The sequence below is a fragment of the Rhinoderma darwinii genome, chromosome 2 (assembly GCF_050947455.1).
Source record: "Rhinoderma darwinii isolate aRhiDar2 chromosome 2, aRhiDar2.hap1, whole genome shotgun sequence".
Taxonomy (NCBI): Eukaryota; Metazoa; Chordata; class Amphibia; order Anura; family Rhinodermatidae; genus Rhinoderma; species Rhinoderma darwinii.
In genome coordinates, this window is record NC_134688.1 from 90,438,930 (window position 1) to 90,457,540 (window position 18,611).

Sequence of the window (18,611 nt, forward strand, 5' to 3'; positions counted from 1 at the left end):
AAAACGCTAGGGAAACAATTTTAAGATACTTTATATAATCAAGTTATATATAATCAAGTGGGGTCAGGAGGAATGTGAAGCTGGATGGAGAGAGGGGGACACTCACCAGCCTGCAGGTCTAGTCGGCGGTGTAGAGAAGGAGCTTGTTGGGGGGGCGGGATCTCTCCACACGGAGCTTCTACATGTTGCATCTTCCCCTACTGCAAGTCCTCTCAGGGCCCCAGCGTTAGTTACTTCAGAGTAAGGAATGGGCCCTATTACATTGCAGGGTCCGTTCCTTTCTCCAAGTGACTAACGCTGGAGCCCTCAATGAAAAGTGTAACGTAGCTGAGAAGCGACGGGCCGCTATTTTTCATCATTCTGGCCGGGCCCCTGACGGCAGTACCAGCTGTACTGCCGTGATAGCAGCCCTCAGGCCATGCCTCTGGCAGGGCCTAAAAGGCAGACCTGGGGGCCATTGTGCCGATGGGGTGAGAGATGGAGGTTTCTACCTGTAAAACTACTTTAATGCCGCGGACGCTATTGACTACGGCATCTAAGGGGTTAAACGGGCAGGATTCTAACTTTTATCCCGCCTGCTAGGGTAGGTGTCCAGCTGTCTTTAGACAGCCTGACACTCGCTCTAGCCGTCACGGGACTCCCGTGTCGGCTTATGTCACAGCGCTTTTTAAAAGGTGACGCTGTGTCTTAAGTGCCCTTAATGACAGTCGTGAAAACACGTATTGGCGGTAATTAAGGGGTTAAGCTCTTTGATGTCAAGTCATCATTAATAATGTCAAAGAGCCATTGCTCACCTTATGGATCTCCATCGTTCCAGCACCGCCGTTCTGTTCTTCCCCACCGCTGTGTATTGATGTAGCTGCAGCGATTATGTGTTTTTATACCTACATGATCGCTGCAAAAAACAAAGCAGTTCGGAGAAAATTGGGTTTTTCAGGTATGTTCCTGTACGCAATCTTAGCCATTTATACGTCACCAAGTGCAAGAGTTTATTACAACGGCTTTGCCTCCAATATATTTGGGATATCTAATGGTAATAGACAAGAGTGCCCTATCTCCCCATTAATATATGATCTGATGGTTGAACCTCTAGTGCAGTCCTTAAAAGATGAAAAACACACATTATAGGGGTGAAAGTATGAGAGGATAGCCATCTAACAACCCTTTACGCAGACGATATTATTATTATTCGTGAGGACCCGGAGATCTCATTGAGACATATTAACCCCTTCAGGACCCAGCCTGTTTTGGCCTTCAGGACAGAGCCAATTTTTTCAAATCGGACATGTGTTACTTTATGTGGTAATAAATCGCAATGCCTATCCTAGCGATTCTGAGAATATTTTCTCGTGACGTGTTGTACTTTATGTTAGTGAAAAAATTTGGTCGATAATTTTGGTATTTATTTCTGAAAAACACCACAATTTAGAAAAAAATTGCAAAAATTTGCATTTTTCTAAATTTAAACGTATCTGCTTGTAAAACAGATAGTAATACCACGCAAAATAGTTACTAGTTAACATTTCCCATATGTCTACTTTATGTTTGCATCGTTTTTGAACGTTCTTTTATTTTTCTAGGACGTTACAAGGCTTAGAACTTTAGCAGCAATTTCTCATATTTTAAAGAAAATTTCAAAAGGCCATTTTTTCAGGCATCAGTTCAGTTCTGAAGTGGCTTTGAGGGTCTTATATATTATAAAATGCCCAGAAGTCACCCTATTTTGAAAACTGCACCCCTCAAGGAATTCAAATCAGCATTCACAAAGTGTTTTAAAGGGGTTGTCCCAAGTTGATAAATGGAGCTATAAAGCTCCCCCATGTAAAAATAAGAAGAATTCTAATTAACTGTCCGTCGTCCAGCGATGTCGTTTTCATGATATCGTTGATTGAAGTTGGTGTCGGTCCCTCTTTGTATCCTGCTCGTTGCCTAGGTTCCCGGCCACCGCTATTTACCTTTAGCGGTGGCCGCGCATGCGTAATGACATCCTCTGCGTCCGGAGCAGAGGATGTCATTTGCTCGTGAACGCGCATCTCGGCGCTTCTCGGCGCATGCGCAGAAGATGCAGTGGAAAGGCACCCGTCGCAAGGAGAAGTCTGCGCTCCGCTAAAGGTAAGTGTGTATATGTTTGTGTGTGTGTGTGTGTGTCTGTGTATATATGGGTGTGTTTGTGTATATGTGTTTGTGTATATGTGTGTGTGTGTTTATGTGTGAGTGTATATATGCGTGTATGTGTATATGTTTGTGTATATTTTTGTGTTTGTGTGTGTATATGTTTGTGTGTGTGTGTGTGTGTGTGTGTGTTTTTGTATATGTGTGGGTTTGTGTATGTGTTTGTGTATATATGGGTGTGTTTGTGTACATATGTTTGTGTGTATATGTGTATATGTTTGTGTGTATATGTGTGTGTTTGTGTATATATGGGTGTGTTTCTGTATATGTTTGTGTGTGTGTTTGTGTATGTGTGTATATTTGGGTGTGTTTGTGTACATGTGTTTGTGTATATGTGTGTGTGTTTGTGTATATATGGGTGTGTTTGTGTGTGTCTGTGTTTGTGTATATATGGGTGTGTTTGTGTATATGTGTTTGTGCATATGTGTGTGTGTGTTTATGTGTGAGTGTATATATGGGTGTATTTGTGTGTATGTGTATATGTTTGTGTATATTTTTGTGTATGTGTGTGTGTGTATATGGGTGTGTTTGTGTATATGTTTGTGTGTATATGTTTGTGTGTGTGTGTGTGTTTTTGTATATGTGTGTTTGTGTATGTGTATATATGGGTGTGTTTGTGTACATATGTTTGTGTATATGTGTGTGTGTTTGTGTATATATGGGTGTGTTTGTGTGTGTCTGTGTTTGTGTATATATGGGTGTGTTTGTGTATATGTGTTTGTGCATATGTGTGTGTGTGTGTTTATGTGTGAGTGTATATATGGGTGTATTTGTGTGTATGTGTATATGTTTGTGTATATTTTTGTGTATGTGTGTGTGTGTGTGTATATGGGTGTGTTTGTGCATATGTTTGTGTGTATATGTTTGTGTGTGTGTGTTTTTGTATATGTGTGTTTGTGTATGTGTATATATGGGTGTGTTTGTGTACATATGTTTGTGTATATGTTTGTGTGTATATGTGTGTTTGTGTATATATGGGTGTGTTTGTGTATATGTTTGTGTGTGTGTGTGTTTGTGTATATTTGGGTGTGTTTGTGTACATGTGTTTGTGTGTGTGTATATGTGTGTGTGTGTGTGTGTGTGTGTTTGTGTATATATGGGTGTGTTTGTGCATATGTTTGTGTGTATGTGTGTGTATTTTTGTATATGTATATTTGTGTGTTTGTTTATATGTGTGTTTGTGTATATATGGGTGTGTTTGTGTACATGTGTTTGTTTATATGTTTGTGTGTATGTGTGTGTTTGTGTGTGTGTTTGTGTGTATATGTTTGTGTTTATGTGTGTGTTTGTGTAATATATGGGTGTGTGTTTATGTGTTTGTGTATATGTTTGTGTGTGGTTGTTTGTGTGTGTGTGTGTAGGAGAGTATAAGTATCGGTATTGTTCACATTGATAACTTTTTTTTTATGTTGTTGCAGATTTTGATGTACCAATTGGACTACGTCTTCGATTCGTTGGACTACTGCGCAGATCTACGTTTTTTGAAAATTTTAATAAAATGGTTAACGAGGGTTTTGTTGGGGATTTCTTATTTCAATAAAAAAAAAATTGTCTTTGTCTTTTTTTTTCAAACTTTATTAGTGCCTAGATAATGGCAGTTGGCTGATTGACAGCGTCCATTATAAAGGCGGTACTTAGTGTTAGCCGGTGCAGAGGCTAGCACTAACCACCCATTATTACCCCGGTACCCACCACCACCAGGGGTGCCGGGAAGAGCTTGGTACGATCCAGTACCCGACCATCTGTTGTGATGGTCGGGTACTGGGGCGGCCGTAGGCTGGTATTGAGGCTGGGAAGGGCCAAAAACAGTGGACCTTCCCACCCTTGTAATGCTAGGCTGCTGCTGCTGTGTTGTATCGGGCTGGTTATAAAAATGTGGGGGATCCCCACGTCGTTTTTTTTTTAAATGTAACAATAGACGTTGGGTCCCCCACATTTTTAATAACCAGCCATATACAAGGCCGCAGCAGCCTGGCATTACACGGGTGGGAGGGGCCACTGGCTTAGTACATTCCCAGGCTAATAACACTGTGTTGTATGTGGCTGGTTATGATAAATTGGGTGGAACCCCATGTCTTTTGAATAAAAATAATAAATAAATAATAAAAAAAAAATGACGTGGGGTCCCCCCCATTTTTATAACCAGCCAGATACAACACAGCAGCAGCAGCCTAGCATTACAAGGGTGGGAAGGTCCACTGTTTTTGGCCCTTCCCAGCCTCATAATACCAGCCTGCGGCCGCCCCGGAGCCCGACCATCACAATAGATGGTCGGGTACTGGATCGTACCCAGCTCTTCCCGGCACCCCTGGTGGTGGTGGGTACCGGGGTAATAATGGTGTTTAGTGTTAGCCTCTGTACCGGCTAACACTAAGCCTCCCCTTAGTAATGGACCTTGTCACTCAGACAGCGGCCCTTACTAAAGTGATAGTAATAAAACTTGAAAATAAAACACAAAGATATAGATAAAATATTTTATTGAAATAAAGCACCCCCAACACAACCCTCATTAACCATTTTATTGATGAAATAAAAAAGCGTCATCTAAGTAGTCCTCGAAACCGACGTAGTCCAAACACCAAACCTGTAAAAAAAAAAAAAATAAAAAAAAAAAATGAAATAAAACATGTCGTAGGCTTAGTTTCACTTTCATGTGTGATACTGACTGTTATACCATGTATAGAAGCCTGCAGCAAAGTTGGCTTAGATACAGGGCAGACAGTATCATACATGGCCATACAGACATTTATACAAACAAACATACATACATGCAAACATACATGCACATAGACATACATACAAGCAATCATACATACAAGCAAACATACATACAAGCAAGCAAACATACAAGCAAGCAAACATACATACATGCAAGCAAACATACATACATGCAAACATACATACATACAAGCAAACATACATACATACAAGCAAACATACATACAAGCAAACATACATGCAAACATACATACATGCAAACATACATGCACATATACACATACATGCACATATACACATACAAACATGACAACATACATACAAGAAAACATACATACAAACATACATACATGAAAACATACATACATGCAAACATACATGCACATATACACATACAAACATGACAACATACATACAAGAAAACATACATACATACATGAAAACATACATACATGCAAACATACATGCACATATACACATACAAATATGACAACATACATACAAGCAAACATACATACATACATACAAGCAAACATACATACATACATACACATATACACATACAAACATGACAACATACATACAAGAAAACATACATACAAACATACATGCAAGCAAACATACATACATGCAAGCAAACATACATACATACAAGCAAACATACATGCATACAAGCAAACATACATGCATACAAGCAAACATACATACATGCAAACATACATTCACATATACACATACAAACATGACAACATACATACAAGAAAACATACATGCAAACATACATGCACATATACACATACAAATATGAGAACATACATACAAGCAAACATACATACATACAAGCATACATACATACATACAAGCAAACATACATACAAGCAAACATACATACATACACATACATGCACATATACACATACAAACATGACAACATACATACAAGAAAACATACATGCAAGCAAACATACATACATGCAAGCAAACATACATACATGCAAGCAAACATACATGCATACAAGCAAACATACATACAAGCAAACAAACATACATGCAAACATACATACAAGCAAACATACATACATGCAAACATACATACATGAAAACATACATACATGCAAACATACATGCACATATACACATACATGCACATATACACATACAAACATGACAACATACATACAAGAAAACATACATACATACAAACATACATGCAAACATACATACATGCAAACATACATACATGCAAACATACACATATACATACTTGCATTCAACCATACATACAAACATGTACATATATACATACATGCAAACATACATACATGAAAACTTACATACATGCAAACATACATGCACATATACACATACAAACATGACAACATACATACATGCAAACATACCTACATGAAAACATACATACATGAAAACATACACACATACAAACATGACAACATACATACATGAAAACATACATACATGGAAACATACATGCACATATACACATACAAACATGACAACATACATACATGAAAACATACATACAAGCAAACATACATACAAGCAAACATACATGCACATATACACATACAAACAGGACAACATACATACAAGAAAACATACATGCACATATACACATACATGACAACATACATACAAAAATAAACTCACTAAGACGTTCCCACGAAGAGCTGAAAGGTCCCGTCACTTTTCTTCTCCCATTCACAATAACAGAGCGGTGGGCGCAGATGAAGTAATCACGTGGGCCTGATATGATTACGTCATCTGCGCCACAACGCATTGTTACTATGAATGCGAGCGGCGCCAAGAAGAGGGAAGATGGCAAGTGACGGGACCGTTCAGAGCGCCGTTAGAACGTCTTAGGTGAGTTTATTTTTTTTATATATTTTTAGTTGTTCGCCGGGTGCTGATGCAGCACCGGTACGGCGGCTACAAACATTGCATGTAGTGACAGGGTGGGGGAGAAGTTGTTTGCCGAAACGGGGTAAATGTAGTGTAGTGTAGTGTAGTGTAGTGTAGTGTAGTGTAGTGTAGTGTAGGGTAGTTGACATTCACGGTAAGTTCGTCTCAATCGGGCTTACCATGCCCGCTTGAGACGAACATTCTCCCGATGTTGCTAGAACTACAGTATCTAGCAACATCGGGAGCGCGCACACTGCAGAGCGGAGCGGCTTGATTGACATCGAGCCGCTCACGCCCCTTTTTAGAAAAGATAACCAGCACTTGCTGAGTTATCAAGTGTAAAAAAAAGGCACTTAGGAAATGAATTTTAATTTTTTTTTAACAGCAAATGTTTTAAAATTCATTTCCTGCTTAGAATGTTTAAAAAAAAAAATTTGAGTCAACTTGGGACAACCCCTTTAAGGCTCCCTCCCAAACCATTAGATATATGAGAGAAACAAGCAACAAGAAGAAAGGTTTGTCCTTGATTTATAGAGATCTTATCTCTTCAAGGGACAGAGGTAAATTAAAATATATACAAGTGTGGGAAAAATATCTTGAATCCAAATTTTCGATGGCTCAGTGGGAAAAGGCAATAAAATGGCCTTTGGAACACTCATCCTGTATAAATCAGGTGGAGATTTCTAAGAAAATACAGATGAGGCTACAATTGCATCCAGCAAAGATAGCAAAATTTGATCCCCAGAACATAAATCAGTATTGGAGAGGATGTGGTGAGGTGGGAGAGGTCTTTGATCTGATACAGATGGCTACATCACAGTTGATAACTCCGAGCCCTGAAACTGCCTTGTTGAATTTAAATTTGGAAAAGGTGAATAAGGAGGCCAGATGGGTGATCTCGCGAATCTTAGATGCTGCTCGAAGCTTAATTTAATATGGTTGGAAATCCCCTAATATCCCCAAAAATTATGGAAGTCAGAGATAAAGTGAATATATACCTGAGATATGAGTATGAATTTGGGATAGAAAACGAAACTAAAAAGGGCACATGGGGGACAGACCCAAATCTATTTAGGGGATATGCTCTATGGTAGTGCATGGGATCGGCTGAGAGGAGGTTTTTAAGGGTTGTGAGAGGGAGGAATATCTACTCTTTATTCTTTCTGTATTTTTATTTTTTTAATTTATTTACTTTCTCTCTCCTTGTTTTTTTTCTTTACCCTATATATATATATATTTTTTTTTGTTTTGTTTTATTTGATTTATTTATTTTTTTATTTTTGTTTGAGTTGTATGAGTGTGAGGCGCGCCAACGAAGCGTGGGTCTCTGTGTGGATGCCTACTACAGATATGTTGATGTCCTCGGGTGTTGCCTTTTTGGATTGTTTGTTTTTGTAAAATAATTTTCAAAAGAAATTTGAAAAAAACTGTGATCCCTTCATTGTTTTTTTGGGTTAAGTTTTTACTGCTTCCACCATGCAAAAATGACAACTTAACTTTATTTCTATAATCTTTTAATGATGTACTACCTTTACAAAGAAAAAGCTATTTGTTAAAAAAACATTTTTTTTGTGTCACTATATTCTGAAAGACATTCCTTTTTTATCCTTCCGTCGATGGCTTATTTTTTGCAGGGTGAGGTGTAGTTTGTATCGGTTTTTGGTACATACAACTTCTTTTAATCCTGTAATTCTATTTTTTTGGGAAGATAAGGGGATTAAAAATAGAAATTCTGGAATTTTTTTTACAGCGTTCATGCTGCTGGTTCAATAATGCTATATTGTAAAAGTTCAGACCCTTACGGATATGGCGATACTATTTGTTTGTATTTTTTCCGCACTTCAAAGGAAAATAAGAATAGTTTTTTTTCTTTACTTTTCATTTTTTTACATTACGAAAAACTTTATTTAACTGTTTTTAACATTTTTTTCCCTTCCTCTAGGGGACTTGAACAAGCAATCGTTTGATTGCTGATACAATACACTGTAAGGCCATGTTCAGATGTGGCAGAATTTTTCCGCTGCAAATGTTGGTGCAGATTTGGGGCAATTATGCAACGAATCTGCACCAACATTTGCATATTTTACAGGCAATTCAGACGTTGCAGATATCACAGCGGACTTGCCACAGATTTCAATTTTTGCATTGCAAAGGCTGAAATCTGCAGTGAAATTCCGCCGCTTCTCCGCAACGTCATGAGCATGCTGAGGAGGGAAAATTCTGCACCGCAGCCTTATTTCCGCACAGTTATTTTCTGCAACGTCTGAACTAACTTTCCTAAAAATGTATAGAAACAAATGAAAAAAACGGCTGCTGCAGAATTCCACTGCGGACTGTCCACAGCAGAATTCAACAGCAATTCCGCCACGTCTGAATGTGCCCTAATACTTATGTATTGCAGTATAATGTGTATACAGGGCTTAATAGGAGCAGAAAGATGGCAGACCTGGGGGCCTTCATTAGACTCCCAGGTTGCCATGAAAACCATTAAGACCCCACAATCATGTCGCGTGGGGCGATGGAGTGGCAGGAGGGACCTTCCCACTCTTTCTAAGGGCTTAGATGCTGTGTTTGCTATTGCTCGCAGCATCTAAATGGTTAAACGTCCTGGATCAGCATTATCTCCGATCCCTGTCGTTAAAACAAGGTATCAGCTGCATACACAGCAAGCAAGGTAGCAATTGAAAAAGTTTAATGCAACTACACTGTAAATGTATAGGTGGTTTGTTACAAGAAGCATACTTTATTTAAATTAGATTAGTTTATATAGAGAGTGTATTTTTATTTTGATATGCAGGTGTTAAAATCAAGCAAATCCCATTTTGTCTTTTAAATGTTTTCAGGTGAAGTAAAGAAAGGCAAAGTATCTGGTTTCCACAGTTGGATCCGTTTCTACCTCTTAGAGAAGGAAGGGATGATCAATTATTACAGTCATAATTATGATGGGCCGGTGAGTTCTTTCAATACCACTACATTATGTAAATGTGATCCAGGAAAGAGTATAATAATTGTAAGGTGCAGGGGTGTAACAAGGAACCATGAGGCCCTCATAGCAAAACTTGGAATGGGGCCCCACTCATGGCTACCTCCAGCAGCATGGTTAGAAAATGAAAAGTGTATGATTATTGCGGCCTCACCACTGCACAGGAATAATCAACAAAGTGATGTAACAATGGAGAGATAATGCACACAGTGATGTCACAGTACAGGGATAGTGCAGTAATGTCACAGTGCAAGGATAATTACATACAATTACATACATCTTGCCTACCATGGGTGTGCACACTTTTCTTTGGAGTCGCTTATTGTATGTAATTATAGTCTATTTGACGTTGGCGTTGCACCCCAACAATTATGCTTTTTGTTAGCGGTACCTGTCATTGTCTTGTGGTCTAAAACAGTACACGGATAATGCGCACAGCGAGGTAACAGAATAAAGATAATACACACAGTGATGTCATAGTACAAGGGCTAATGAACTCAATGAAGTTACAGCATAGAAATCATGCATGAAGTGCTGCTACAATAGTTGGGTAATACACACAGTGATGTCACAGTACAGAAATAATACACACAGTGGTCACAGTACAGGAATAATACAAACAGTAATCTCACAGTACAGGGATAATGCACCCCATGAGATCAGGGTGCAGAAATAATGCATAAAAAAGGTGTCACACTGTAGACTGTGACCAGTGGCGTAACTACCGCCGTAGCAGCCGTAGCGCCTGCTACGGGGCCCGCGGCATGAGGGGGCCCGTGTCGCCCGCCGGCACGGACCCCCACCATGGCCGGAGGCTCCGCTAGCAGCCGCTATGGCTGCTACAGCGTGACACCACTGAACACTACGGCAGAGCAGGGAGGTATCTCCCCGCTCTGCCATTAAACAAAAGACATGTATCCCCTATCCACAGGATAGGGGATACATGTGTGATCGCTGGCAGCGATAAGGAGAACGGGGGACTGAAAGTCCCCTGAAGTTCTCCATCACAAACCTCGGACTTCCGGGGTCTGTGTCGGCAGCTCCGTAGAAATGAATGGAGCGCCGGTCACGCTTGTGCGCATGCGTGACCAGCGCTCCTTTCATTTTTATTGAGCTGCGCAGACGCCGGAAGTCAGAGGTTAGTCATGGAGAACTTTGGGGGACTTTCAGTCCCCCGTTCTCCTTATCGCTGCCAGCGATCACACATGTATCCCCTATCCTGTGGATAGGGGATGCATGGCGTTACCTACAGGGGGACGACGACTCTGCATGGCGTTACCTACAGGGGGCGGGACTCTGCATGTCGTTGCCTACAGGGGGGACTATTCTGCATGGCCTTACCTACAGGGGGGGGGACTCTGCATGGCCTTACCTACAGGGAGGGGGGACTCTGCATGGCATTACCTACAGGGGGGGGACTCTGCATGGTGTTACCTACAGGGGGGGACTCTGCATGGCGTTACCTACAGGGGGGGGACTCTGCATGGCCTTACCTACAGGGGGGGACGACTCTGCATGGCGTTACCTACAGGGGGCGGGACTCTGCATGCCGTTACCTACAGGGGGGGACTCTGCATGCCGTTACCTACAGGGGGGGACTCTGCATGCCGTTACCTACAGGGGGGGACTCTGCATGCCGTTACCTACAGGGGGGACTCTGCATGGCGTTACCTACAGGGGGGGGACTCTGCATGGCCTTACCTACAGGGGGGGACTCTGCATGGCGTTACCTACAGGGGGGGAATCTGCATGCCGTTACCTACAGGGGGGACTCTGCATGGCGTTACCTGCAGGGGGGGACTCTGCATGCCGTTACCTACAGTGGGGGACTCTGCATGGCGTTACCTACAGGGGGGGGACTCTGCATGGCGTTACTTACAGGGGGGGACTCTGCATGCCGTTACCTACAGGGGGGGACCCTGCATGCCGTTACCTACAGGCAGGGCCGCCATCAGGAATTTCAGGGCCCCATACAGCTACATTTTCTGGGCCCCCCTACCGTGGCACCGCCTGTTAACGGTACTCCGTCCAGCACTATATCATGCTACCCAGGGCCGCCATCAGGGGGGTGTTAGGGGTACTGATGTGAGGGGCCCGGCCAAACCTAATTGAAAGGGGGGCCCGGCAACTGCCGCGACTTGCCTTTGGTAGAAAAAAAAACAGGCCCCTGCAATGGGGCCCGTTTTTTTCACCAAGAGAATGTCATGAGCTGCGGGGCCCCCCCTCTCGTCATGGGGGCCGTCAAACACCGCCTGCGCGACCGATCGCGCGCACCCGCAAACTCCCACAGCGCATGCGTCCGCGAGAGCGCACCCGCGACCGCCCGCACGCACACCGGCAAACCGCCTGGAACCACGCACCGAATTTTGAGGCAGATTTTGACCTGCCCACACTATCTTGCCGCATTTTTTGCCCGCGGCGATTGAGGACAGCAGACAAAAAATGCAGCGAAAAATGCATTTTCTGCCTCCCATTGATTTCGATGGGAGGTCAGAGGCAGAACCGCGGCAAGAAAGGACGTGCTGCTTTTTCTTTTTTCCGCGACTGGCTCCTATTGATTTCAGATTAAATCAATGGGAGGCGGTTTTGGAAGTTGTTTGGTGCTGATTCTGACGCAGTGTCCGAGTCAATATCAAGGCCCAAAAACTCTGTGAACTGGGCCTTATTGTTAGGGCTTATTCAGACGAACGTGTAATACATCCGTGCAACGTGTGTGATTTTCACGCGCCTCGCACGGACCTATGTTACACTATGGGGCCGTTCAGACTGTCAGTGATTTTCATGCAGCGTTTGTCCGTGTGTCCGCTGCGTAAAACTCACGACATGTCCGATATTTGTGCGTTGTTGGCGCATCATGCACCCATTGAAGTCAATGGGTGCGTGAAAATCACGCCCAGCACTTCCGCAGCAGTATAAACTATGAATGAAAACAGAAAAGCACCACGTGCTACAAACATACAAACAGAGTGTCATAATGATGGCGGCTGCGCGAAAATCACGCAGCCACGCATCATACGCTGCTGACACACGGAGCTGTTATGGACCTTTTGCATGCGCAAAATACCACGTTTTTTGTGCGCGCAAAAAGCACACGCTTGTGTAAATCCGGCCTTAGGGTAGGAACACACTAGGCATGAACGCTGCGGATTTTATGCAACACATTTTATTGTGGAAAATCCGCAGCGTATTACAGTCGCAGCAGAGGGGATGAGATTTGAACAAATCTCATCCACACGCTGCAAAAAAAATGGACCTGCAGTGTGGCTTTTTAAGCCGCAGCATGTCAATGTATTCTGTGGAATCGCCGCTCCTTGCGGAAATGCTGTGGTTCTGCCGCAAAAATCACAAATGAGAAAAAAAAAGGTACTTTTTTTAATTGATAAAAACGTTTAGACTTTCCCCGGCCGTAGTCCTGGTGACGCGATCCTCTATTCTTAGCGCAGCCCTCCCTCCTGTCATGACGTTTCATCCCATGTGACTGCTGCAGCGGTCACATGGTCTACAGCGACATCCCAGGAGGCGGGGCTACGTTCAGAAGAGAGAGATGCGTCACCAGGACTACGGCCGGGGCAAGTCTAAACTTTTTTTTTCCCTGCAGGATTCCCGCAGCGCACATGCCTCACCAAACCTGCACCACTATTTGGTGCGGTTTTGCTGTCGGAATTCCCTGCGGCTACTGGGGCGGATAAGCTGTGTAGTTTTACTCAGCATATCCGCCTAGTGTGTTCCTACCCTTATGATGTCGCTCCTGGAGCTGCTGCCTGTCTCTAAATAGGCAGTTGGTCCAGTAGAATTTGGAATTATTTTTTTTTGTGAACCAGCTTAAAAAAAATACAACACTTTTGTGTTAGGGCCTGTTCACATCACCGTTCGCTTCCGTTCCGGGGTTCCATCTGAGGTTTCCGTCGGGTGAACCCCGCAACGGAAAGTGAAAGTGACAGCACAGCTTCCGTTTCCGTCACCATTAGCGCAGTCGACTACGCTATTGATTCCGTCCGAAAACCAGCCGGAATGGTGACGAACGGAAGCCATTAGCGATGTTTCCGTCACCATTGAGATCAATGGTGACTGAAACGGAAGCTGTGCTGTCACTTTCACTTTCCGTTGCGGGGTTCACCCGACGGAAACCTCAGACGGAACCCCGGAACGGAAGCGAACGGTGATGTGAACAGGCCCTAACACAAAAGTTTTGTATTTTTTTAAGCTGCTTCACAAAAAAAAATAATTCAAAATTCTACTGGACCAACTGCCTATTTAGAGACCGGCAGCAGCTCCAGGAGCGACATCATAAGGAACACACTAGGCGGATATGCTGAGTAAAACTACACAGCTTATCCGCCCCGATAGCCGCAGGAAATTCTGCCAGCAAAACCGCACCAAATAGTGGCGCAGGTTTCGTGAGGCATGTCCACTGCGGGAATCCTGCAGGGAAAAAAAAGTTTAGACTTACCCCGGCCGTAGTCCTGGTGACGCGTCTCTCTCTTCTGAACGTAGCCCCGCCTCCTGGGATGACGCTGTAGACCATGTGACCGCTGCAGCAGTCACATGGAATGAAACGTCATGACAGGAGGCCGGGCTGCGCTAAGAATAGAGGATCGCGTCACCAGGACTACGGCCGGGGTAAGTATAAACTTTTTTATCAATTTAAAAAAGTGCCTTTTTTTTTTCTCATTTGTGATTTTTGCGGCAGAACCGCAGCATTTCCGCAACAGAGGAGCAGCGACTCCACAGAATACATTGACATGCTGCGGCTTAAAAAGCCAAAAAGCCACACTGCAGGTCAATTTTTTTTGCAGCGTGTGGATGAGATTTGTTCAAATCTCATCCACTCTGCTGTGACTGTAATACGCTGCGGATTTTCCACAATAAAATGTGTTGCATAAAATCCGCAGTGTTCATGCCTAGTGTGTTCCTACCCTAAGGCCGGATTCACACAAGCGTGTGCTTTTTGCGCGCGCAAAATACGTGGCGCTTTGTGCATGCAAAAGGTCCATAACAGCTCCGTGTGTCTGCAGCGTATGATGCGTGGCTGCGTGGTTTTCGCGCAGCCGCCATCATGGTGACACTCTGTTTGTATGTTTGTAGCACGTGGTGCTTTTCTGTTTTCATTAATAGTTTATACGGCTGCGGAAGTGCTGGGCGTGATTTTCACGCACCCATTGACTTCAATGGGTGCGTGATGCGCGAACAATGCACAAATATTGGACATGTCGTGAGTTTTACGCAGCGGACACACGCTGCGTGAAAATCACTGACAGTCTGCACGACCCCATAGAGTAACATAGGTCCGTGCGAGGCGCGTGAAAATCACGCGCGTTGCACGGACGTATTACACGTTCGTCTGAATAAGCCCTAACAATAAGGCCCAGTTCACAGAGTTTTTGGGCCTTGATATTGACTCGGACACTGCGTCAGAATCGGCACCAAACAACTTCCAAAACCGCCTCCCATTGATTTAATCTGAAATCAATGGGAGCCAGTCGCGGAAAAAAGAAAAAGCAGCACGTCCTTTCTTGCCGCGGTTCCGCCTCTGACCTCCCATCGAAATCAATGGGAGGCAGAAAATCAATTTTTCGCTGCGTTTTCTGTCTGCTGTCCTCAATCGCCGCGGGCAAAAAACGTCGCAAAAAAACGCGGCAAGATAGTGAGGGCAGGTCAAAATCTGCCTCAAAATTCTGTAAGGAATTTTGAGGCAAATTTTTTTCTGCCTGCAAAATACTCTGTGTGAACAGGGCATACATAAACAGCACTTTCAGACACTTTACTCACTGTGTCTGAAGAGCTGCTAGCTCCCACTCCAGTCCTCTTCAGGCGATGTCTTCGGTCCAGACGTCCAGTCCTTCACCTCCAGCCAGGCTCCAGGTAAGTTGTGTCCATGTGTGTGTCCGCGGCTGCGCGCGCTTCGTTCACGGGTGCGCGCGCTGGCGATCGCGGGTGCATGCTTCCGTTGGTGCGCGCTTCCAGGCTTTTAGCGGGTGCGCGCGCGGGCGGTCTCAAATGCGGGCTTTCGTGGGTGCGTGCTCGCCGACGCTCGCGAGTGCGCACGCGCGGGAGTTTCCTTGTGCGCGCGAGCGGTTCGACGGCCCCCATGACGAGAGGGGGGCCCGCAGCTCACGACATTCTGTGGTGAAAAAAACGGGCCCCATTGCAGGGGCCCGTTTTTTTCTACCAATGGCAAGTCGCGGCAGTTGCCGGGCCCCCCTTTCAATTAGGTTTGGCCGGGCCCCTCACACCAGTACCCCTAATACTCCCTGATGGTGGCCCTGCCTTCAGGGGGGGGACTCTGCATGGCGTTACCTACAGGGGGGGACTCTGTATGGCATTACCTACAGGGGGGACTCTGCATGGCGTTACCTACAGGGGGAGACTCTGCATGGCGTTACCTACAGGGGGTGACTCTGTATGGCGTTACCTACAGAGGGGGACTCTGTATGGCGTTACCTACAGGGGGGGGACTCTGTATGGCGTTACCTACAGGGGGACTCTGTATGGCGTTACCTACAGGGGGGGACTCTGTATGGCGTTATCTACAGAGGGGGCTGTATGGAGTTATCTACAGAGGGGGCTGTATGCCGTTATCTACAGGGGGGCTGTATGGCGTTATCTACAGGGGGGTTGTAAAAAAGGCACTATCTACAAGGGGGGGGGGGGTTGTGTGACACCCAGGGGAGGGGGGGCCCCAGTCAAAAGTTTGCTATGGGGCCCAGTCTTTCCTAGTTACGCCCCTGACTGTGACATCACAGCACATGAAAAAAAAACTTGTAATGATGTCACATGCAGGTATAATGCACACATGATGCCACAGTACCGGGAAAATACAAAAGGGATGCCTATAATAAAACATAAAATGAGACAACATTAAATTTCCCACACCCCCGTCCATCATTCAAAGTAATCACTAACTGCACCTTTCCTCTGTGTAGAGATGGGCCCTATAGTTGTTGGACTTGGTAAAGTGTTAGTAAGATAAACACGAAACAAGGGATACAATCATTCATCCCGGGAGGACATGTAAATGGCACTTCGACTGACATTAGAAAGGGACTGACAATGATCTCTATTATTTCATCAAAAATCAGTTCTGTTTGCTACTAAAATTACAATACATCTCACCCTGTGCAACCAGTCCCACCATGTGGATGTATTATTCAGATGAAGGTTTTATCCTGTTCATAGGTCACATAAAAAGAACTCACAGCCTTTTCTACTATATATAATGACATTAATTATTACGAATTCCTGGTCCTGCAAACTATTCTTGTATCCCAGAGAATGGCAGCAGAGCAAACAGGACAATTGAATTTAGTCTGAAATGGTGGAAACACAATTTGATTATGAACCACCAGCGTCTTGCCTTGTTGACACCTCAGATATGGTTGTTTAGAAGGACAAATTCGGTTAAGTTGACTAAGTTCATTGTCATAAGACAACGTGCCAGGCCAGCTGCAGGGGGCTGAACGGGGTCATCAAAGAAATCCTCCCCCTCCCTCTCCCCCAACCCCTCCAAGCTCACCCACCAGTCTTTTATCCATTTTATATTTTTATTTGATCCAAGAAGTATCACGTTCGATTGATTGGCTTCTAGCTTTTATAATGTGTAGGGCAGGACACACGTTCTAGATAAATGGTCACAATGTAATATAACAGCTAATACAGCATTTTAACAATCTTTTTTATCTTCTTTTATCAGTGGGAAAACTATCCTGATGTGTTGGGGAAGCAGTTTGAGTGGGATTATTTCCATAAAGAAGTTGGCACCCAGTTAATTGGCTCAAGTCCTGAGTTTGACTTTGCTCTTTATAGCTTGTGCTTTATCAGTCGCCCTGGTAAAAAGTAAGTCTCGTCTGAACCATACCTATTCCATGTACATGTTCAACCTCTGAGTTCTACAGCGTCGTAATAGGGCAGGCCACGTCACTTCCCATAGAAACCATTTATTCGTGCAGTTTCTTTAAACAATATCCACCCTCTGAAAAGGATGCATGTCAAATATTTTTTTGCGATACTTTTTTGTGTATTGGGGCTTATGCAGAAGTTAATTAAAAATAATATTTGGCCTCATGTCCATAGCATAGCCATGTGCAAAGAGGTGTCCAGGAATACACAAAGTCCCTGCCGTCATATTACACATACATTCTCCCCTAGAAGTAGCGCTACTACAGAAAAGTAGCTCCGGAATACAGTGGCACAATTTCTTTCCTGCCGGATTCACACTATGATATCAGAGGCATATGGAGGTACACTAGAGCCCCATAGACTTCTATGGGTGCCGTATTACGACTTTGAACAACTCAGAGGTTTTATGGAGCCATAATATTCCTGTGTGCGTGATGTCCGACAGTCATATTATTATAATATTCTTGTTATTAGATTCATACAGTAATAAACAATATAACATTATGCACCGAAAGTAATTCCTGACATGCCTGAAACAACTAACTTCTCTTCATTTCATCTGCAGATGTACTGTCAGCATGGGAGGACATGACATCTGTATTCAAACTTATGAATGGACCAAGACCTCCTATAACAAGGGCAAGAAGTTCATCGCTACAGCTTATCCTACATTCTAGAATAGTCAATGACAATCTTACAAACCCTCCATTTATTAGGATTTCCATTTTACCAAGTAGTATTCTTTTATTTAACTATTCTTTATTAGACAAGAAGGCATAAAATATACACAGAAGATAGCTCTCCACACTCGTTTGGCTATCTTCCCCGCCCTCTCCATAAACATGCATGCAGGGCTCAGCTTAACATGCATGTGTATTTCAATGGGGAGAGGGAGACAAGCTGCTGCAACCACCTCTGGCAG

General features: G+C 43.7%; 1 protein-coding gene across 1 annotated transcript in view; it reads left to right on the top strand.

The window, feature by feature from the left end:
* Positions 1 to 18,397, top strand: part of ENDOU (endonuclease, poly(U) specific) — a 78,349-nt gene extending 59,952 nt beyond the window's left edge. The window contains exons 10-12 of the mRNA XM_075851065.1: positions 9,654 to 9,760; positions 17,484 to 17,626; positions 18,255 to 18,397. Coding sequence (XP_075707180.1) covers positions 9,654 to 9,760; positions 17,484 to 17,626; positions 18,255 to 18,366 — 362 coding nt within the window. The 3' untranslated portion in view covers positions 18,367 to 18,397. The remainder of the gene's footprint in view (positions 1 to 9,653; positions 9,761 to 17,483; positions 17,627 to 18,254) is intronic.
* The last annotated feature ends 214 nt before the right edge of the window (positions 18,398 to 18,611 follow it).